Genomic DNA, 22,835 nt, shown 5'->3' on the forward strand with positions numbered 1-22,835 from the left:
TGGTAGACTTCTGCACTTATTCCTGGTAAATGCTATCAAATTGGTTTGGGTCCATTGTTACAAGGCTATTGATGGTCCTGTCCTAAGGCGCATATTGATTATCTGCTGTATCTCCAGCTCTGCATCTTATACATGCTTCTGGTATCTTCATGTAAAACATGAATAAAATAATAAACCTTTGAAAGACACATGCAGAGATCTCTGGGAAACAAATGGCAGTGGCTGCTTTTTAAGCAACTGGTGAGTCTTTCACAGGTAAAGACCAGATGCTGAAGATTTACGGTTACAGATAAATACAAGAGTATGGCACTTATTCTCTCTGGTGCCAGGAACTAGCCGAAGCCACACACTCGGCTGCCAGGATACTACCAGCTAGTGACATTTCCTATGTGGGATGTCCCTGGTGTTATTTAATTCAACCTTCAGGTGGACTGAAACTGCTACAGTGATACTGGCTCAAGATGCTCTGAGCCTGCAGGAAGATGTAAGACGACATTCTTACATGTCTCACTGGCCAGAAAACAAACTGTTAATTGATCTCTCAGAGTTGTAGGGTCTTTGATTCCATTATGAAAGCATCATTCTGCTTTGTATGAACCACAGGGCAACAAACACGGCAGGATACAGGTGGAAGTTGCCAGGTCAGCTTTGGGAAGGTAAAATAAAGTTCAATTTGTGTCAAAATTTTTTTTGGTTTTAATTTTGAAAGTTGGTATTTCTCTTGCGTTCACAGCACCAACCTAAAGCAAGACCCTGAAGAGGCATTTCCGTCTGTCCCCATTTTCAGGGAGGCTGACTCTGTGTACCTGTTATTTCTTAATTCTGGCTGTACTCTCCTTCCTGGAACATCTCTGTAAATCTCCCACCTCCTTCTACCACAGGAAAGGGAACTGCACATGAATTACCTTAAAAAGCATACAAAGCAGGATGCCTGAGCACATTCACTATACAACATGGGCACAGCTCTGCTAGCCTGTCCAAGTCATGCCGAATCCCATGGTCTGGAATCACCTGGGGCGAGAGCCTCACCCAGGGCCTCCGTCACTAAGTGCCCCCGGCCACTTTAAACCACACTCCCGCCTGGAGTGAGGATACAGGATACAAGGGGCTCCATTTCTGCCAAGAACACTGTAGAAGCCTTTTGCTACCTTCTCTTGGCATTGTTCCAATGCATATTTAGTAGACAGTCAACTCCCCATTTGTCTACACACAACGGCCTTAAAGAGCCCCCTAAGAATTTTCTATAAAAGGTTCTATTTTAGGTAGCAGTACATCAGATTTTGCAGTCTGCGGTATACAGTTTTCCCTGATCGTTTGCACCACCCTCTTCCTCAGATCAATGTTTTATTTGGTATTTAATGGGTAGACTTAATGTTATTTTTAACCAATCTGCTCTTTATAGACTTCTAGGATATTTCCAGTCTTTTAATTCTGCCATGGGTATCTCAGTCATATGTCATTTCAGACATTAAAATGTATCCTTAAGATAAACTCCTAGAAGTGGGGTTCGAGGTCAAAGTGTGTTGTGTGTGGTGCACAGGGCTCTATAGTCTTCAAAGCACTTTTTAAACACCAAAACATAGTACTGAAAACTGCATGAGACGTATAGGTAGGGAACAATGCTACAAAGCGGCACCAGGAACCTATTACCAACACCCCCAAAAGTCCCTCCTCGGCCTCATTCTCTATCACCCTTACCTTCCTTCCAGAAGTAATTAGTAACTTTATTTTGTGAAATTAATGATAAGAAAACATGCATTTTGAAGACTGTAAACCATAGGAAAAAAAATTCAAGATGAGCTCCAAATACGTGTAGAATTTAAGAGAAGATCAACTTAAATTGGCTTGCTTTGATCTCTGCTTATAACTGCTGCTTATAAGGAACATAAAAGTAACATCAGAATGAGAGAGAGAGAGAGAGGAGGAGATAGGAAGAAATATAATTATTAAACATAATTTTTGCACTCACCATAGGGCGAGTCGTTGTTCAATTTCCTTGAGAAAATTTGTATGAAATTTGTGCAAAGGTTCAAAATTCGGGAATATGAGACTTTTCAATGTTTCGGGCATGGAGTCGTCTTTGCTCACTGTGCTCTGAAACCACTGGGGGTAAAAACAGGACACTCTTAGAGGTATAAAAATAGATCATGAATGTCCACAGTTCTTCAGAAGTAACACAGCTTCCGGTCTAGAGAACAAGGGCTTTCTTGCTGGGTTGGCAGCATTTCAGGAGCATCTGGAGCTTCCAGGCCTTACTGCTTCCCCTTTCTTCCATTAGACGGGGTAAGAAGCATCCATCTCTTTACTATTGCTTTCTGAAATTGGTTACCAATAAATTGTTGAAGCTAGGACAAATCCTGGAAATGGACAGCTACTCAAACCAAAATGTCCATTCTGGCCAACCCGTCCATTCTGATTACCCGCTGGGTAATCACTGGTTTATTCCACTGAAAACCCTCCGGTTCAGTCCTTCAGGAACTTTCATCTCTGCTCCTCTGTTAAGATACTAACCACTGGGTGGCCGAACCACAGAGATAAGGCCCCTGCCCTCACACACTGGAGGTGAGGCTGGGCAGGATCCCACAAGACTCCCTGAGCACACGTCCAGAGACACAGAAACCCAAGGGTTCTAACTGGCCCCCCGATGACCAGCTCTTCCCCAGAATCCAGAGGTCATAAAGATATTGGCAATGAATTTGTTTTCAAGACTGAACAGAACTGATAAAATAATGAAAGGCAATCTTCTAGAAGATTTTGCTGACAGAGCTCAATTTATTATCATAGACAAACAGATTTCTATCACCACTGAGGTCTCCCCATACAGAAGCTATGTTTGCTAGTGGGCAAAAGTGAAAAGTTTTCTAATGGTGCATGCAGACAGAAAAACACTTAATTTTCTCCACTTTAGAAACTTTCTTCCTCTGCACTTAAAAACCACAAATATAAAAATTTTTGTAGAGCATATTCTGAATTAAATATACTATTGCCATCAAATTCCTATAATCCAGGACCCAAATCCTTTTAATTGGAGTCAGAGAACCCATCACTTAATTAGATCCAGTTTCTCTCCTAAAGCTGTGTATTAGTTGAGACAAATTATGCAATTAAATGCTTCAGGGGAAATGCTACACATACCGAAGTGATGACTTCGAGATCCTTCAGATATGTTCTCTCAGTGGTAGACACTTCCTTCGCCATGAAGTATGCTTTGTCACTTGGGAATCTCTGCAAAATGCATAAAAAGAAGTAAGACTTCATAATAATGCTGAGTATGAGTCTCTAAGAATGTTGTAGCTAGAGTGATAAACGACTAACGATCTTTTGTTAACTGGTATCCAGGCTCGATAAATTCTTAAGTCTCCTTTTTTGTATAAGAGGAACCAGAATAAGAGAACAGATTTCCATGATGAGAAAATTGTCTAGGAATGTCTCCTTCCACGTAAATAATACCCTCTGTGAAAGGCCTTGAGTGAGTCTGTTAGCCACCACTGAGGACTATTCATTCAAAATTGGGTGTCCAAAAGTCTAATTAATTAGTAAAATACCCAAGTAACATAGTCTTCAAGGAAGTAAACGAAACAGAAACCATAGGGGCCTTTGCCCTGAGGGCTATGGGCCGGCAGTACTGATGTCCATAGGATTATAAGGGCAGCTGATCTAAAGGAACAAGGATGAGGGCAGCTGGTGACACACGGTGACCCAGTCCCCTGGTCAGTGGGCAGGCAGCACCACTCTACAGAGGCCAGCCCTCAGTTTTGCCTTCTTTTTGAACAAGAAGTAAAAGGAATTCCTTATTGCTAGCCATCTGCTTGCTTCCCAGAGGGGCCACCCGATTCTACCCCTGGGGACACACACAAAAGCATTGAAAGTAAGGGCTCAAACATACACTTATACACCCATGTGCCTGTCAGCATTATTAACAAGAGGCAATAGGAGAAAAGGACCCAGCTGTCCATCAATGGATGAATAGATAAGTAAAGTGTGGTCTATCCACACAATGGAATATGACCAACCTTATGAAGGAGGGAAATTCTGATACGTGGATGAACCTTGAGGATATTACACTTAAGTGAAACAGGCCAGTCACAGAAGGACAAATACTGTAAGATTCTACTTATAGGAAGTTCCTAGAAGAGTCAAATTCACAGACAGAGTGCAGAATGGGGCTAGTGGAGGTGGGATGTAGAGTTGGTATTTAACTCAGTTGCAGACAGTGCCATAGTTCTGAAAATGGACAGTGATGTTTTTATATAACAGTGCAAATGTACGTAATGTCACTGGACAGTATGCTTAAAAATGGTTGAAATGGCAAAGTTGATGGTATGTACAGTATTGTAATTGAAAAAAAAAAAGATGATCACGGGCTTGCGCACACAGTCCCCCCACCTTTCTCCGGCCTTCCTCCTCGTCGTCGGTCCGAGGGCACACCTGGTCGTTCAGCAGCGGGCTGACCAAGGGAGAGGCCTGCTTGGTGTCCGGGCTCAGGTTGGGAGACAGGATGACGTTGGTAGGCACAGCTCCTCCCTGTGAGTTGATGGACAGCTCTGAAAGGTGAGGGCTACCGGCCTGGGAGCCTGTTTGAGGATGAGAAGTATTAAAAAAAAAAAAAAAGTAATTCCTCTTGGGACCAGATTTCTACTTACAATGTTCAATTTTTCAAATCTTTAGAACCTCAACTACGACAGCACACCTCACGTGCTTCACTATTTTCTAGCTTTTTTCCTAAGTTGCAGCTGCCTTAATACTAAAGATACCATAGTAGGAATAATTCAATGAAGCCTCAGCTATGGAATGAATGATAAAGTAGAAAACTTTGCTTAGAGAATAATTACAATAGTTCAAAAGCATGACATATCCCCAAAGAGAACTAACTACATTCTCCTAACTACAGCCTTTGCTTCTATGAATTGCTTGAGAAAGACACAATGTCTCTATCACAAGGAGACATGGGAAATGATTAGAAAATAGAGCTACACTAAAAAGAAAGAAAAGCACTGGTGCGCCCAGGACAGACTACATCTTGTGATGATGGGCCACAGCTAAAGACAGGTAAAGCAGCTAACTCCCCATTCTACAAAGAACAGAAGCCAGCTTGGTATACCTGGTGACGTCACTCCGTGTCTCTCACTGTTTAGAAGAGAAACACGAGTATCACACTTACATGCAAAGGTGATCATTTAAAAATGCAAAGCTGGAGGTCATTACATCATCACATTTCCCCTCTGAATCAAAAAAGTGACAGGCAATTATTCCTCTGAAAAGGATACCATATTAAATAATATGAAAACGTATAATTACCCATTCTGAGTCAGCCAAAGGGGATGACGTATACACGAAACTCTGCCAACAGAAATTTGGCCAATATTGAGAGCTCAACCCACTGAAGATAAATGGGATGTTTCAAAATATACTTCCAACCCGAATGTTCTTACCTAACACATTTGTAATTGTAGTGTAGATCTGCTAGAACTAGCATTAGGCTAAACAAAGTTAAAGTAGCCTTCTGTCCTGTTACCATTATAAGGAAAGACAATGTAAATGTTCTTTCCATGTTCCAATATGCAGTTTCAGCTTGTTGCTACTCCACACACAATCAAGGATCTTGGGTAGAAAGGTGAAGTGGTTTCCCCATTTTCTTGACATCTATCCTCTCTCTCTTATTTGAATCCATTTGAAATTACAAGATGGAGCAGCCTAGAAGGGAGCTGATCAAGTAGGGTAGTGAACTTGACCCCAGCATGAATGAACCACAACCAGCCCCCACCCCATCCCAGGTGCGTCAGCTGTATCACCAACACATACATGAAATACCACAAAAACCCTGCCCACTGACTATAGGTCAGTACCATGATCCTTAAAGAACATGATCAGAAAAAGTAAAGAAAAGGCAGATTCAAGAAGTTTACATTTTTTAAACCCTTCCATCAAAATCCTTGCATTCTTAATACATGTCATTGCAATGAAGTCCTGGTATTTGAGAAAGCCACATGCACCCCACACACCACCAAACCCTGTGAAACCCGGAGAAAAAGGCCAGAAATTGCTTCACAAATGTCAATTTTATTGACACTAGTGCACAACTGAATACAACAGTTTTGAAAGAATCGGAACTTGTCAAGTAGAAATAGTGACAACAATTAGAACTGCAAATGTTTTGAGGCGCTACGCTATTCTTTTTTTTAAAAAAATCACAAGAAAAATGTCATTTGCTACAAATTGGAATTAAGAGAAACTCTGGCAGTCTGTTTAGTGAGCAAAACATTTCATGCATTTGTGAGATGCTGTATCAGAGTCACTTTTTCTTTGCCCACCACCATCTGGCAAACCTGGGGGCTTACCTTGGGCTCTCACACTGCGCGCGGTTATCAGGTGAGGCAGTTCTAAGGGAGAATATGCTGGGCCTGGAATGTGCAGTGACGTGGAACAGAAAGCACCCGCCTCATCATTCAAAGAGTTGGAGCCAAGAATAAAAAGCAGTTAGAGGGCCAGCCTGAAGGAGCGGGGGCCGGGGAGACAGTGCCGATTAGCCTCTGGACAGCACCCAGTAGCAGATGAAAATCCAACCACCGTATCGCGAGGCAGAAAATAAGTGCACACACTCTAGGACAATCGCTGCTGCTCTGTGAATCTCCCCCAGGGACACTTCTGTTTGGTAGACAGCTGACAGAAAGGATGAACTGTCAGATTAGGGGTCCAGGAGGGGTCTGCCCTGCCAAGAAGGCAAGGCACCTGTCAAAGAAGACAGCAATCTAGAGAAATCCCCCTGGGCCACATCGGAGGCAGGATTCAGAAGGCGGGACACTAGAAGTGAGTTTCCAACCTGCGTTCCTAGGTAGAGGAGGGGATGGCTCTGGGCCTGCCATGTTCAGTCACCCAGCCTAAAGATGCATGCACTACGCAGACTTGGGGAACGGCTATAATCAGGGTCGCCAAATTCCACTTCTGGAGTGGCTACCTCAGCTGGCTTTGTGCCTACTTGTAGGGCCTAAGAAAGGAAGGTTGGTGGGTATATTGAAACAGTAGGACCAATAAATCAATAAATACCAAGAAGCCTGGTCTAGAAATCGGTCAGCAATTCTCTTTGTTTGATTTTGCTAATCTGAACTGTGTCCATGGAGATAAGCTCCTTTCTTCTCCGTGCAAGAGAATTCCAGGCTTTGAAAATTTATGAGTGGTTCAAACAAAATCATCTAGTTCATTTATCCCTCAGCAATCAATGAAATATGCAGATGAGGGCAATCAGTAGAATTTGGCAGCTTGAGTAGTAGTGAAAATTCTCTTTGGACTTTGAGCCAGATGCTGTGACAGAGGTCTGCACAAACTGGTGTCCAAGCAGGGCAAGCGTGGAGAGCGGTGTCTTAAGCCAATATTTAAGGTTAGGTATTAGAACTACATGTAACGAATTTTCACTGAAGTAGTCCATTTTACAAAAAAGCAAACAAACACGACTGTGTTTTAAGAGAAAATGAGACTGCTGATCTATACACTCTCATCAAGCCTGTTTAAATTATGCAGCCTGTCCTCTGCTTCGTAGGCACGGGCCCTGGGGCAATGAGAAGAAATTGTGATTGACATTCATTGCTACTCAGTGAACTTATTAATGCCTGGGTATTTTTATCATTTTTTTTTTTTCACTCTGACAAATTGACACAAAGTAATTTTTTTCAGCAGTGGGCTCTAGGTAATTTTGGGGGACATTTTGAGAAAGCACATGGACATTAAGGCAGTAAGTGGAAAAGAAGTTTAAAGGGATTAGAGATTAGTTACACCCTGAAAGACTGGGAGCTTCTGATTCTTTACAAAATTATTTTTACAAAATATTTTTACAAAATTATTTTTCCCAGAAATTGCTCTGTGTTTTTTAAAGGTATTCAGTGATATTTCTGGCTAATGAACCTCAAATACTTCACTTCTTCCATCCCCTCCCCACCATTTACCTGTATCAAAAGGGCTGAGTTTATGTCACCCTCATGGACTAGAAATGCTTACTAAGGTGGCTCTCAAGGGAGGCATTTCTGGTAACTGCTTTTAAATTCCTTTTAAATGTACACATTCTCATGGCACAGACAATTATTGAACTTCGAATTAGTACTGCTATATTTATGGAGTTCAATTTATCACCTAGCCCAGAAACTGGCTTAGCCTCTCTTTCTTTGTAATGTGAACTATTCATAATTCTTCTCTCCTGGCTGCTCTGGGGAAGCCTGGCTGCATCACCCAGGCCAGCTCTTCATCAGCGGTGCCAAGGAGCAGGAACAGTCTACGGCCAACAGGCCAATCTCAGACCTGTCCTCCTCTCTCCCTTTTGGGGACTGGGCACAAGCTGCGTGGTAAACATTCACCTCCTCCAATTGTATTAAAGGCCTAAGAACAAAATCACACCAGTCTGCGAAAAAAGAATTTTCGAATCTATTTTTCAAGTAATAAAAATGGCATTTTGAATACTTAGTTGTACCATCCTGTATTTTAAATCCGTAAGTTGGTAACCTCCAGTTTTTTAAATTAGATAGGTGTTATTTTTCCTAAGTGTTTAGAAAACCTGATCATTTAAAAAAGTGATCCACAAGTGTTGAATATTAAAATGTTTGAATGAGAATACTGATTCTATCTCAATTCCTCTTTTCAAATATTTAAAAAATACAATTAAAAAAGCATCTGTGCTGATTCTTCAATAATGCCCCCCCCAATAAAGTTAGTTACTTGGCAAGCTTCTAGACACCACCCATCTATTGTGATTATCTCCTGTTATTTGGTTAAAAAAGGTAGGAGACTTCATGTACCCAGAATATATGCTCTAAAGGCACATGTAGGAAACAATTACAGATGTGGGGTTTCTTCTGTTTTTAAAAAGGCTCTTTTTATATCCATAATCTCCCTCTAAAAGAGAATGCAGTGAACTCTCTCTGCAGATTGTCTGTATCTGAAAGCCAGTTTATCAAAAAAGAAGGTCGGTACTATTTTGAAAAATGGGTAGTCTCCCAAACAGGCAGAATTCACTCTAGTCCCATAGCCAAGCTGGGTCCCGCCTCAGTGAAATTTGTGAAAAGAAGATGATAATGTTTTATTGAAATCACAAGATTCCACAAGAAATACCAGATTAGAGGATTACCAATCACAGTGATGTTTTCCTCTTCTTGGTAATTTGGGTTGTTGAGAATAATGTGCGTGTGCTTCTTAGACTAAAGTCCTTTAAGGAAACTTTTACAAGTAGCTAAACGGTGACTTGGCTGTACATCAATAAGCCATTCAGAAAAGTAACAGTGACACAACTTGCAGAAAAATAAGGACAAATGCTACCAATGGAAACACGTTAGTGAATGTAATCGCATGTTCTTATTCATGGGGAAAAGATAAAGGAGAAGTCTCCTTTGTTTGCACATGGTGGTGGGGGTGGCGGCAGTGTTTGGGCTGGAGAACATGGTGCTCCGTACAGTGAAAAAATACCATCTTGTACTCAGGACAAAGCTTCAGCCATCAGTAGGAAAGAACAGTTACAATGGACAGTTTTTACAGCAAGATACCTGTTAGGACAAGTAAAAGCCTCTTCAGTTTAGATTGACAAGAGATATTAATACCGTGCACACACTGTGACATGAGTTTGGCCTTCCATGCTTAAAGAATCACCAAGCTCACTGTTACCGGAGAAGCCAGCAACCTTCCCGGTGGTACAAATCCATGCTTTTTTTTGAGAAATCGCACTCAGGCCGTGGAGAGAAGCTGAAACCAGAGAGCACCTGTGAGCGCCTACCTTTTGGGGCATATCATCCTGGCCGTGAGAAGCCAACTGAAGCTAAGTGAGGCCTTCTCTCCATTTCCACCGGCCCCCACCCCCCAAATAAAACGAACACACAATTCCCATATAGATAAGAACTATGTAAAGTTCTACTGCCATCTGAGTAGACATTCCCCATCAAAACATGAAGCCAATCCTCCGGTTAGGCGCCCGAGTGTCCCTGCGTAAGCTACTGCCACAGATGCTCTCTGTTTCCATGAGGCCTTTCCCCCAACTACAGTGACCCTCCTCACTTCCCAAGGTCCCTACCCCCATGCACGCACCGTGCAGACTGCAGGCTTGTTAGAAGACGGAATCATCCAAGTCAAGTCTTCTAGCCACCGTCTATTCCCCCAGTGCCTTAGTGACACAGGGTACCACCCAACATGACCCCCCAGCACGCCTCATGGTAAAGCTTGCTGTTTAGTGGGCAGGATCACTGTCTTCTAGAGGAAACAGGCATTCCAAGTACAAATTGGTATTCAGCGGTATAAAAAAAAAAAAAAAGACATCACACAGTGTTCCAACAATGCAGGAACAGAAGGTACACCATGCGTGGAGGATAGACAGAATGTTGCAAAAAAAAAAGCATTTTCTCCTGGCTAGAGACATGCTGATGAAACAGCGCATACAATGGAACAACAGAAAAATGTTTTCTCAAATTTATTAAACAAATGACAAAAATGAGAATGAAGTCCCCAGCCTTTTCTATTTTAAAATTGATTTGGTGTATTAGAAATTTTTAATAAGATATTTTATCTTGAGTGTTAAGTATACACACAGCGAGAATAGAAGGGAATTGGATTAATAATATAGGCCAAGCTTGTGAGATTTGGTTAGTCAGGAGTCCACGGCAACTTTCCAGGCAGCAAGGGGGTGAGTGTCTGGACTGAATCCATCGGCCACTCGGGTGTGTGCGAGAGGTCAGCTGATGCTCTTCTCTACAGAAGGCGACCTGCGGTCCTTCTAGGCATCAGTGCAGGCAGGGCGACGTATGTCTTACTTCTTACAAAGGAACTTTGAGGCCCAGAATAAAGGAGTTGTCAGCCTAGTTATATGAGCCAGAAAGTGCCTGTGAATAATGACAGGCCCATCACCACACCCACTGCAGGCTCCCAAACGCCCCTTCTACGGTTTCCTGTCTGACAGCCAGTTAACAATCCAAATTAACAGCAGATCAGAGGCACTGTCTGCCAATGCCCAGCACCATGACCACCTCCACTTCTTACTTAAAAACAGAGTTAATCACTGTTTGATAGTCTTTACCGAGCGCAAGCATGCACGCACACACGTCCATGCACACATGCCCACACAGGCCTCACTCTGTCCTCAGTGCCCTTGGCTTGTGTTACATTTTGCAGTGATTCCTAAGGATTCTTCAATATTCTGGAATCGCTGCACTGGGCCCCAGCAGCAAGCTCCTGGGCCTTCCAGCCCCATCGCCATGCCGGCATTAACAGCACTAGCCTTCACTTACCCTTTTGTACAGCTCTCAGCTACACATGCAGGTCAGGTGTCCCATGTCAACAGCTGAGTTTTAATCCTCCCTACTTTCAAATGTGAAGCCACCCAGAGCACCCAATCTAGAACCCTTACAGAGAAGTTACAACCAAGCACCAAGGCCAACGAGATGCCGAAGGCTGTTTCTAGACCAAGCCGTGATATCTGTGTCACTCCTCAGTCCCCACAGAAGGACCCTGGACAAGTCAGTCTGTTCTACTTGGAAAGCTTTTAGGAAAAGATTTCCTACTTCTTCCCTTGATTCTACCAGGATGTTTAATTGTTTCACTGGAGAAGAATAAAAAAGTTCCTGGTCCTAGAAGTGTCATCTACGTATTTTGGAGTGATAGTCTCTATAAAATAAATAGCACTTTTTTTTCAAAAACAAGGCTCCACCTACCCCATCCTAAACACATATATGGCACACAAATCAGCATTTGCAACTTTTGGTCATAGGGAAAATGGAAATCTCTAGGTTACTCAAGGAAACAATAAGTAGCTTTTTCAAATATGTGTCCAAACAGGTGGCAAGGCAGCCACTTTTGAACTTTGATGCCTAGAAGGCAAGGCCAACTCACCCACGGATACTTTCTTGCTTTTCATTTATTATTCTTTTTAATAAAGAGAGAACTGCTATCTTAAATTGCAGGCTTATTTGGATCTCAGTCATGGCTTCATTTTAAATACTAGCAACTGGTGTTAGAGGTATGCAGGTGTACCCTAGAGACCCCATTTCCCAGTATTAAGTTTCACTCCACTAAACAGAAACAGATGGAATTAAACTAACAAGGAAAAAGCAGTGCCAGTAAATTCTTCAATGTCGCCAAAGTTTTTAATCACCTACTGCTCCCAGAAGTTTGTTCACGAGTACCTTTTCTTCCATCTGTTCTTAGGGATTTGGCCAACATGGTTGAACATAAAACTCATCAGAGAGCTATGAGCAATGGATTATTTTGAAATGATTACCTTTTTCAGGCTCAAAGAAACTTACTGTATTGCAGGAATTACACAGAAAGGCTCTTCTGCAGTTTGACTTGTCAAATTTGCAGCAGTGAATAGACTCACCCCATGAACCCAGAGGAAGGCCAGCCTTAGAGTCCCTAAGCTCACGACCACCTGAGGAGCAATGTTTAGAGACTACAAGGGAGAAAGATCCAGCCAACAGTCTTCCCTGGGAACGCGACTCTGAGATCTCTTCAGATCCTGCTAGGAAGAGTTGGGGCCTAGGCAAAGAAGACTGACTCAGACAGAAGCAAATAAACTCAAACCTAGTGATGAAGGGACCCTAAATATTTTAATTTAAGGCTGGGCCTACCTGTATCCAATTACTCACTAATCGCTACAATTGCACCAAACCTATTCTGTGCTGAAATATGGAATAAATTGTACATGGAGAAAAGCTGCTTAAAAGCATGTGAATACCGATTACAGATATAAAGAAGGAGCCTTATGCACATTCATCAACAGTTCTACAGAATCTAAAATAATGGTTTAATATTTTCATTTTTCCTTCTTTTAGATACTACGTAACAACACAATCAAAATGATTCCAGGACTAAGATGCAAGTCAAGTTTCTGAGTCCATTGAGGACAGACTGGATTTTGCCTACCTGGTGGGAAGTCTAAGAGGCTCGTGCTATATTTTAGTTTTGCTGGCCTAGCTTCTTAGCACTGCTTGGTTGGAATCTTCAAAGAAGTTCTTGAGAATAAAATCAGAACCATTCATTTTAAGTGCAGGCCACGCACTTAAATCTGTGAGAAATTCCCAAATATGAATCACATATACGGGGAAGAATCTAGCCCACAGACTTCCATTAAATGCGGGTCTAATAAAGTATCGCCAATGGCATACAGATGATTGTTAGAGGATCTGGGGCAATTCATTTTACGTTCTGCAACTCATTCCATGCATTCCTTCATGCTAAAAGAATCTCTTGCATTTTATTTTGCACCCCCCACCCCACCAAACAAGCAGCAACAGAGTCAACCAGGAAGGGGCCTACAATTTACATATTTTGAAATACTATCTAACTTAATGCAAGGAGGCCTTGGTGTAGCCCCTGAGTGGCTGGAAGATACCTGGTTTGTCCTCTACTCAGGGCCTTGAGATACCATTTTGTAAAGCAGCCTTAGCTGAAGCCCCATTCCTTGCTGAATCAGGCCTCTACACTAGCTACTGGCTTAGAAAAACCAGCTGACAGACCTTGGGAAATCCTTTAGACATTAGAATGAGTGCCCAGGTCTCTCATCGCTGCTACCTGTTTTTCACACCCAACCTCAGCCCTGGCTTCCAGCAGTCTTTATGCTTGTGCATGCGTGCTGTATGACACACAGCAAGATTCAGGAAGCCAGGTAACTACGTGGGGACAGAGTCTCACAAAAGCCAGAGGGCATGGAAGGTGGGAGGCTGTTTGCTCTCCCTGACCTCTGTGCAATGACAGGCCATGTCACCTCAGTGAACCGGCTCCACCGGAAGGGCTCAAAGAATGCTTGTTTACTCTCCCACCACTGCTCAGAATCTTTCTTAGGGCAGGGCAAGCTCCCCAGAGGCAACGAGTGAATATTCTCAGCACTTCAGGATTATGTGGCTTTTGAGCAAACTATACCCGCTCCCCACCCAGTTTCATAAGGATCCTTAATCACACCAGGATTGCTGCTTTCATAAATATTAGCTGAGTAGCAGAAATTGAGTTGCTCGGCTGGTACAAAAGTAACCAGAGGAAAGCTCTATGAGCAACCCTAAAAATGGAATATCTTGTCAATATAGAACTGAGTACACTATCATTGTTTGGCTGTTTTTAAAACATAAAAATGACTCCTTTAGCAAAAAAGCATAATGAAATAATTACTGGAGAATGTTTTGCCTTGAAGGTTTATTCTTGATGATTTGCATTATGTGCTGTGTAAGCTAATACCTGTGTAAGCTAAGTAATAATACTACAATAGGTATTGTTCATATTTCATTATCAGACTGCTGTACAATTAGAGGTAAAGAGAAAATTCACTGGGACAAATCACCTTCACAAACAGCCCACAGTATTCCAAGTGTCATTCTGCTCAACTCACATTTGACTACATTTTTGTTGAGCAGACAGACATTTTTTTCTATGTCCAAAGCAGAATCTGCAAAAACCCCACAATATTGAAAAGCAGTTCTCCCTACCTATTAAGGACTGCACTTGCCTAAGTCTACATGATACTTGGTCTCCACATATGATTTTAATTCTTAATCCACACAAGGTTCTCCAAAATTAAAGAACTTAATCAAAAAAGTCCTGATGCAGCAAGATGTCACACAGAGTAAAAAGCTGAAGCCTAGAGATCACGGCTCTGGTTTCAGCCTGGCCGTGTAATCGCCGTATGACTATGTGAAAGTTCAACTTGGTCACAACAAGGTTTCCCGTCCATAAAATGAAGGTTTACCCTCGATGACATCTCAGGTCCCTTCTAGTTTTAAAATTCTGTGACTCTGTTAAAACATACAAATCTAAAGCAAGATATACATAGACTACTTCAATGAACATCTTTCAAACTATCCAATAATCAGTTTGATTCATTAACCATGCACTGAATCAAATGACTAAGAACATCACAAAGAAATTTATATAAAAATGGATTAAGTCTCCAGAATCTTTAAAACCAACTTGTCGACATTCATGTGGACAGATAATCACTTGTGAACCACAGGATCCATCAGTACTTGTATTTGTTACACACTGCTGCCAAATTCTACTCCGTTTTCTAAACAGGCTTAGCTATTTCCTTGTGATAAAGTCACATGATCAGTTCAGCAAGGCCACTGCCACGGTGGCATATCAGGGATATGTCACTGCTACAACTCTTCAATAATTTTGTAGTTACTGAGGATCTAAAAATTTGATCACACAATTCATCTTTTAAAAAAATGTACCAAAGACTGAAAAATACCAAATAAGAGGCATTAAGAAAAAGCTTTCCTTACTCTGCTAGCAAGCCAAAAATTCAGCTAACCCTTTCAACACATTCCATTAGATTCTAGAAGGCAATTGTGTCTAGCTGAGAAGTGATGCAGACCAGTAAGATAAAAATTTCTAGGGTCTGAATCCAGGCATTACTAATTTTTAAAATGTCCTAGGTGATTCCAATGTGCAAACAAGGCCGAAAAACAAGCAAGTTTAAACCAAGACTCTTTGACCTAAAATGCAGGAATGCTGGTACAAGGCACTGACACAGGTGGGCAAGATTTAAAGAGAGATATAACTTCATTATTTACACTTTTCTTTTTTCCTGCAGAGAAACATCTAGAAGCCACTTTCCAAGGGAAGACACTGTTCACAAGAGTGTGAATGTTAAGAATGGATATAAAAACCAATCACGGGCAATGACGCTGGAAAATGGTCCTTCTCTGTGACATGCAATGACTCAAAGGCAGGCATTTATTTTGCTGCCCTGGTGACAACAGTGGCCACTGTGAGGTCTCACCTCCTTGTGCATCATCCTCAGTAGCATTTCTGCATCTCCCTTAAGAGATTCTGACAGCTAGACTTACAGCTTCTTAAAACATAGTTAACAGTTTGACCCACCGATGAAAACTCAAACTAAACCAGCATGCCCATAAATTACAGCTCCACTGCACGACTTAAAATTACATATGAAGTCCAGAAAGGAGTCAGTCACTCTAAATTCTTCCCATGAAAACACTCATCATTCTTGACTAAGATTTCATCAACACTTGATCTCAACTAGAAATCAACTAACATTCGGCCTTGAATTTTGTCAATTCCTCAGTTTATGAGGCACAGAGAAGCAGTCCTCCTTTTAAAGAAGAGGAAAAAAGTAAAACCAACACCTTTCCTGGGTTCTCAGTGATAACTTCAGTCCAACCAACCAATCAGGTCGTGATTCACATATGGAACTGAACATGCACAGAAAATTTCCACATAAATGCAATACACTTCTATGCACATGATCAGATTCATAATAAAGTATTTCTTCCTAGCCTTCACCCAGGAAGACAAGTTCCTGGTAACTTGCCATTATGTCTTGCTATTTGTCTTGTCCACCTTTTCTGGAAAGCAAGCCACTGTGTGAAGTTTTTCTTAAAGATTTTAGAAGTCAGGCAACCCCTATCCAGGCATGTGCCTGTCCAATACTCCCTCCAACAAATGTTGATTAAAAACTAATGTGATCAGGGAATCACCATTGAATCCCTGGGCTCACCACTCCAGGTGCCCAACACTTGCAGACCTTCAGCTGGTCTCCTCACTCATCCCCGTCTTTCTCCTCGGCCACATGCAGGCCACCCAAGGACTTCTTATTCCTGGGCGGGCAGGGGGAGCTCAGCACTGCTGGATTACCAAACACGAGGGGCTGGCCCAAAGGGGGCACCACATCCGAGTCTGAATCGCTGGATTCAGTCCCACTGCTGGTGGAGCCCTCGGTCATCTGCAGGGGTGCCAGCTGCTCCGCCATGCTACTGGCACACACCGACCGCATGACCAGGATCGCAGAGGTGGGACCCACGAGAGGTGCACCATTGGCCAGCGCTCCACCTTCCTGAGCACCCAGGCTGGCCAGCCCTCCCTTCTCAAGACCATCAAGCCCATCCATGGCCTCTGAGGTTGATGCTACCTGGCTAAGGATGAGGGGGTCCGTCTCTGACTTATTGTATCTACTGGGAAGATTCCGTAAGTAGGGCCTTTGCGAGATGGGGGAAGAGTTTTCATAACAAGGACCACAGCTTGGGAGAATATTTTCTCCCACACTTCTCTCTCTGTGCTCATGCCCATTTTCAGAAACATACCCTTGAGACCCAGTTCTGTCCCAACTCATATTTGGACTTGAACTTCTGCTGCTGGGAGACAATGGGGTGGCCACGGGACTGGGACCACCTGAGCCCTTGAACATCTCACTTAACAGAGAGCTATGTCTTGGGAGTCTAGGGCTCCCACTCAAATCAAAGGTTATGTCTGCAGAATCGTCATCAAGGAATTCTCTGGAAGGTGGCCGGGAGTACTTTGCAGAGGGAGGGGAAGCCCTGCACCTAGCCTCTATCTGCCTCTCGTCCCCAGAGAGCAGATACACACCACTGGTCAAATCACCCTCATAATTGTCATTTGTTGCCTGGGACACTGGCTCGCGGGGAAGCCCGCACTCGCTATCTACATCGCTGCAGTCAATGAAAGGTATGGAAGCGCTGCTGCCGTTAGCAGCCCTGGATGCTGGACCTGTGCTTGGCTGCGGGGGCTGGGCTCTATTCTGCTGGGTCCTATCCTTAACGACCTCCTCCTCTTCCTCGGCCGGCGCCTGGACGGCTCCATCCGCCTTCTTGTTACCCGCGGGGCTCTTCTGCAGAGAGGGGCTCCGCGGCCGCCCACACTCCTCGGCGGCAGCTTTCAGTTCCTGTCCTGGCTGGCCGCTCTGGGCCCAGGGGGACTCGGCACCTTCTCCGGGTGTGAGGCTGGCACTCTGCTGGGCCTGCAGGGCGGGGGCCGGGGCAGGGAGAGGGGAGGAGAAAAGGGGGAGGGTCACACCAGCGCCCACCAAAAGGAGGCACCAGTCTCACTTAGTAACATCTCCCCAAGCTGCAGGCAGCCCAAAGGGCGGCCCCCAGAGCGTGGGAGCGGCCGCTGCAGGCGCCCCAGCAGCATCCAGCCGCGCGGTCTCTGCTTTCTAGGCCCCCCAGCCCGACATCGCATGTCCCGAGTTTCTATGGGACAGGAGCATCCCTGTAGCCCACAGGGGGCTTCCCAGGGAGGGCGGCAGCGAGAGGAAGAAAACGCACCACGGACCCAGGAAGGCTAGTTGACACGGATTTCAGACAAATGACAACACGGGTCTTTGCTTATATTTCTAAGTGCAGAATGGACAGGTTAAGGGCTTTTTCTAAAATTCACATGATGAAATGTCTTTCATGTTCTTCCCCAATAGAGTTCTTATTCTCTTGTAGAGAAAACCCTGAAAACACATCCAGCAACTGATTCCAGGGAAAATGAGCCCTTGCCGCCCTCAGAGGAAGAGGGAGTGATAACGTGTCTTGTCGCCAAGTGTGGTCACTGCCCTGCAACGAGAGCCCTGGGAACTTGCCACCCAGGCCTGGGCCAGCCGAAGGCTCTGAACTTGGCACAGAGCAGGAGCTACGCCTACCAGCTGCAAACCAGGTCTTGTTCTTTTCACACAAGCGCACCAGCACCCATTCAGCTGGAGGGTGGGCTCAGCTCTACCGGCTCCTGGGGGTGGTCCCACCCGAGCTGAGGTCGAGCCGACAGAGCAGACTTTGCTGTGGCAAGAGCAGGCAACAGACGCTGGGCAGTCAGCTAAAACAGGCCACACAGTCCCGGGCTTGCTGAGCCCTGAATGGGTGCACAAGCCTGTGTCCACCAGGGGCACACGAGACTCTGCTCTATTAAAAAAAAAAACCCCAAAGGTGAAGGATAAAAACTCAGAAACATACTAGGAACCACAGTATTTAGCAAAGGAAGTTGAGCGGAAAACAGGTCTGGTAGTTTACCACCATTACTGACTTGTTTTGGCACTTCTGGATTCAGCTCTGCAGGCTGCGGATCAAGGTTTCCGATGGAATGAATCTTGCTGTGTTTCCTGAGAGAAATCATGTAAGACAGCTGAAGTTAGATGAGGGTTTTTTTTTTTAAATGAAAAATAACAGCATTAGACCCCTCCTTGATAAGAGGGCACCCAATGAGTTTGTGTAAATGCTCCCTGGAAACAGACTCGTCTTTTCAACTTCGTAGGGTTCAGGGGTTACTGCAACCTTGGTCAAATTCTCAGCAATCCCCTGTGCTCCTCCTGTTAGAGTGGTGCAGCTGGTTAGAAACACTAGTGACTGAGCACCAACTTCCTCATTATGGGTAAGGTCATTGGGAGGGAACAGTTGGCTGGGCCCACGTATGCTCTGAATTGCATTCTATGGACTAACAGTACAAAATCAGTTTGTGTCTTTGGGTAATGATTTTCTAGATCAGTTGTAAAATATAGGCAATTACCACTAATCAGCTCTTTCACAGTGCCGAGTTCAGAGGAGAAGGCCCACCCTGTGAATGAATTTGTGGACTCACAGTAGGAGGGACTGGCCTTCATGTTACTACACCTCTCCTGCATCTTTTCCCTTCCTTAGTCTGCAGGTCTCTTCCTTCCCCAGTGAAAAAGCATTAGAAAAATTTCAGAAACTCAAATGCATGGAACTGTGTAAATATAGAGAGATCAAATTCCAACATACATCCAGCTTTTCTTTAAAATACTCCAAATACACAAAAGCTATGCAGTATCCACTTTCTGAATCAAAGAGAGACCTGGGCCACTACTCATGATTTTCAGAAGATTAACTGTGGATCATCAAGAAAATGATGGGGTTTGTTCCATCTAGATAAGCAGGCAAATAACCTTCAGATCGTTATGTTTCTGGGTACAGGGAGGGAGCAATGACCCCAGATCTGCATCAGGGGAAATACACAAGGATGGTCCCAGCAGCAGGTTGTTTCAGCAAAAGGAAAACAAAACACGAAACAACCTGAATGTTTACCAAGAAAGCTCAAACAGCTAAATAAAATGTAATACTTTGATAATACCATAAGACAGCAGATCTCAAAATCAGGGTAGGGTTTAAAAAGCAAGATGCAGAATTACATACAGTGTAGTATTGCCTATGTAACTGAAGCAGCACATCCCAGAGCAATCATACATACTCTTTTTGGATGCATGAATATGTATGATAGAAGTAACATGAATTTGGCAGCTCTTGCCTCTGGGGAGGGGAAAAGGGAAATAACAAAACCTGTTGGTTAAGGGAGTTTGGCCAGGTCTGTAATAACAGTAGCTACACATAAGAAGAAAAAAACACCCAGAAAGAGGTATATTAAAATGTTAGTAGTACATTCTAAGTAGTGTGAGTATGGGTATTTGTTGTGTTCTTTGTACTTTATTGTAATTTTTAAATGTATTGAAATGAAAAAATATCTATTTTTAAAAACTCCATATACACTAAACAGTCCTTGGCACTTTCATCTTAGCCTGTTGGAGTCTCTGCTTCTCCCCTCTCGGGGTGGAGCACAGTGTGTAATGGCATTGGGCTCCACAGCAGCTGACCAGGGCTCACTTACTAAGAACTGGGCTATTACTCAGCCTCTCTGAGCTGCAGTGTCTTCATCTTTAAAATGGGAATAAATATAGTGCTGACCTCACAGAGCTGGCATGAAGACTTCATGAGTTAATATATGTAAAGAGCTTTGAACAGTGCCCGGCGTGTAGTAAGAGCTATACACATTTGCTAACAACCACCACCACAAATCCTGTTTCTTCTCATGCAAATTTTAATAAGTTTATGGAAATACAGCTGACCTTGAAGAGCACAGGTTTGAACTGTGCAGGGTAGGGGGCTAATGGGTCCACTTATACATGGGTTTTTTCAATTAATACATTGGAAAGTTTTTTTTGGAGATTTGCAACAAGCTGAAAAAAACTCTCTTTCTCTGGCTTGCTTTATCATAAGAATACAATACACATAACACATAAAATATGTGTTAATTGACTGTTGATATTATCAGTAAGGCTTCCAGGCAACAGTAGGCTATTGGTAGTTAAGTTTTGAGGGAAGTCAAAAGTTATACATGGATTTTTGACTCCCCCGGGAGTTGGTACCCCAACCCCTGCATTGTTCAAGGGTCAACTGTGATTCAAGGGTACCTGTGATTGCAGTGCTTTGCCTTGCTGTCCTCTGTTCCTCTTCCATCCCTGCCTTCTGCCACTTTCTCTTTTTCCTCACTTGACCTCTTACTCTATTTTCATCTCATCTTAACCTTGGGGAGTGCCCCCAACCCACAAATGTCCCTGTCTAAGGTCAAACTGGCTGAGGCAGACCATGCAGCGGCAATTCCATAACTCCCAGGTCTGGGTGAAGGGATGTTCAGCTGCCATGCATTTTATCTGGAGAGAGTGACTCCTCTCAAACTGGAAGTAGCATTGAAGTTTCTCTTACCTTTCAAACTGCACTTTCTTATGTCCTCCTTCTTTAACATAGTCGAGAACCTGCTTCTGAGTCCGTCCACTAAAGCAGAGATGACGAGAGGAAAGGGGAGAAGACACCACAGTGTCCTCATTTAAGTAAACATACCACACTCATCACCTTTACATCCCCTCCTTCCATAACTGGGGCATGTTAGGATTTTCTCAGCAAGCAGGAATAAAAGCAATCCGAATAGAACTGTGCTTTTGTGTTCACTTTGTCCCTGATATTTCCCTTATAACATCAGAAAATGTTCAGTTAACTAAACCACTTAATAATTTTGTGGTGGGTTATTGTGCAACCATCCCGAGAATCTACCTACCATGCTTCGTGATGGTAGGGATAATTCTGTTCAGCATATATCCCCAGGGCCTAGAACAGGATTTTACATGCAGTAGACACATATTTGCTGAAAGAATGAGTGAAAAAGTGAACCCATGATGGGCAAGTTGGCATAGCATTCTGTGAAACTACACTAAATGTTAACGAGACATTTTTGCTTCAACAGAGAAGGAAATCCTCTCTGAATTACAGAGTCCCGTTAAAGAGTTGAGTGGCAGGTAGACCACCTCGTGGCTAACTAACCACTGTGTTCAAGCAGAATCCAGCAAGGGTCTGCCTGGTGCCTGCTGGGAAGACTGAGCGAACACCCAGTAGCCATCAGTTCTGGCTGCGCACTTCTACCTTGTCTCTTCACTGGGAAGAACAGCAGCTCCAAAAGGGAGTAGGAAAAGGAAAGTCATGGGAAAAATGTTCACATGGTACATGGAGAGATGTGAGCTGGAATCCTTACCTGAACCGAAACGATGACCCTCGACTAAAGAGAACGGGCTTTGGCTTTGGTTTGGGCTCTTCAAAAAGTCTAAAAAAGGCATGATGTTCCACACAGATTTTCCAGAAAGACTTGCAAAAATCCCGACTGGCCATTAGGAATTCCAAGGTATCCTGGTACGAGCTCTAAAAGGAGAAAAAATCACTTTGGTTTTTATTACTACAGGTGGGTTGAAAAATGAGAAAAGCGACAGAAAAGAAATTTGTTCAATAAATTTCAGCTGTATATTTTATTATAGCATGACTGACTATGAATTCACATACTGAGTAAAATATAGTTATTCCTAATGACAAAATATAGTCAATTTAATCATTTTCTCCCCCCAGAATTCTTTAAAGGAACTAACAGAAAACAGGTATTCCGCAGAAGTCAGTACATTTCTTTTGACAGACTTTGTAAAGCAAATTGTGTTTACTTGGCTTCCATTTCCTTCTTAAAAAACAACAACAAAAAAATCTAAGTACTGAAATTCCTTTTTTGCCTCCTTAAAATAACTGAAACAATTCTTCTTTCTGTTTTCTCCTTCACAGTCCACTTTGAATATTGGTCTTAAGTCTTTTTTCTATCAAAAGTATATGACTCAAGCTTCCAGATGCCCCCTGAGCCATACAGGAAATGAACATTTTTGGTGAGCATAAAAGCGTTACTGAAGGCTGAAATATTTATGTCCCTTGATTCTGGGAAGGGGATATTATACTTTTCTATTTCCAGACTGAAGGCTCCCAACTTAAGTG

At 43.2% G+C, this 22,835-nt stretch overlaps 1 protein-coding gene across 5 annotated transcripts in view; it reads right to left on the reverse strand.

Moving 5' to 3' along the window:
• Nucleotides 1–22,835, reverse strand: part of FARP1 (FERM, ARH/RhoGEF and pleckstrin domain protein 1) — a 282,743-nt gene that overhangs the window by 36,759 nt on the left and 223,149 nt on the right. For 4 of the 5 annotated variants that reach the window (XM_017660585.3, XM_037024953.2, XM_073212431.1 and 1 more), the window contains 7 exons: nucleotides 22,063–22,226; nucleotides 21,243–21,311; nucleotides 18,775–18,850; nucleotides 17,479–17,728; nucleotides 4,387–4,574; nucleotides 3,136–3,225; nucleotides 1,970–2,103 (listed from right to left, as the gene is read on the reverse strand). In XM_017660585.3, the coding sequence (XP_017516074.1) occupies nucleotides 1,970–2,103; nucleotides 3,136–3,225; nucleotides 4,387–4,574; nucleotides 17,479–17,728; nucleotides 18,775–18,850; nucleotides 21,243–21,311; nucleotides 22,063–22,226 (971 nt within the window). The remainder of the gene's footprint in view (nucleotides 1–1,969; nucleotides 2,104–3,135; nucleotides 3,226–4,386; nucleotides 4,575–17,478; nucleotides 17,729–18,774; nucleotides 18,851–21,242; nucleotides 21,312–22,062; nucleotides 22,227–22,835) is intronic. The other variant, XM_037024954.2, reaches the window with a different exon arrangement.

Source organism: Manis javanica, chromosome 9 (genome assembly GCF_040802235.1).
Source record: "Manis javanica isolate MJ-LG chromosome 9, MJ_LKY, whole genome shotgun sequence".
NCBI classification, from domain to species: Eukaryota; Metazoa; Chordata; class Mammalia; order Pholidota; family Manidae; genus Manis; species Manis javanica.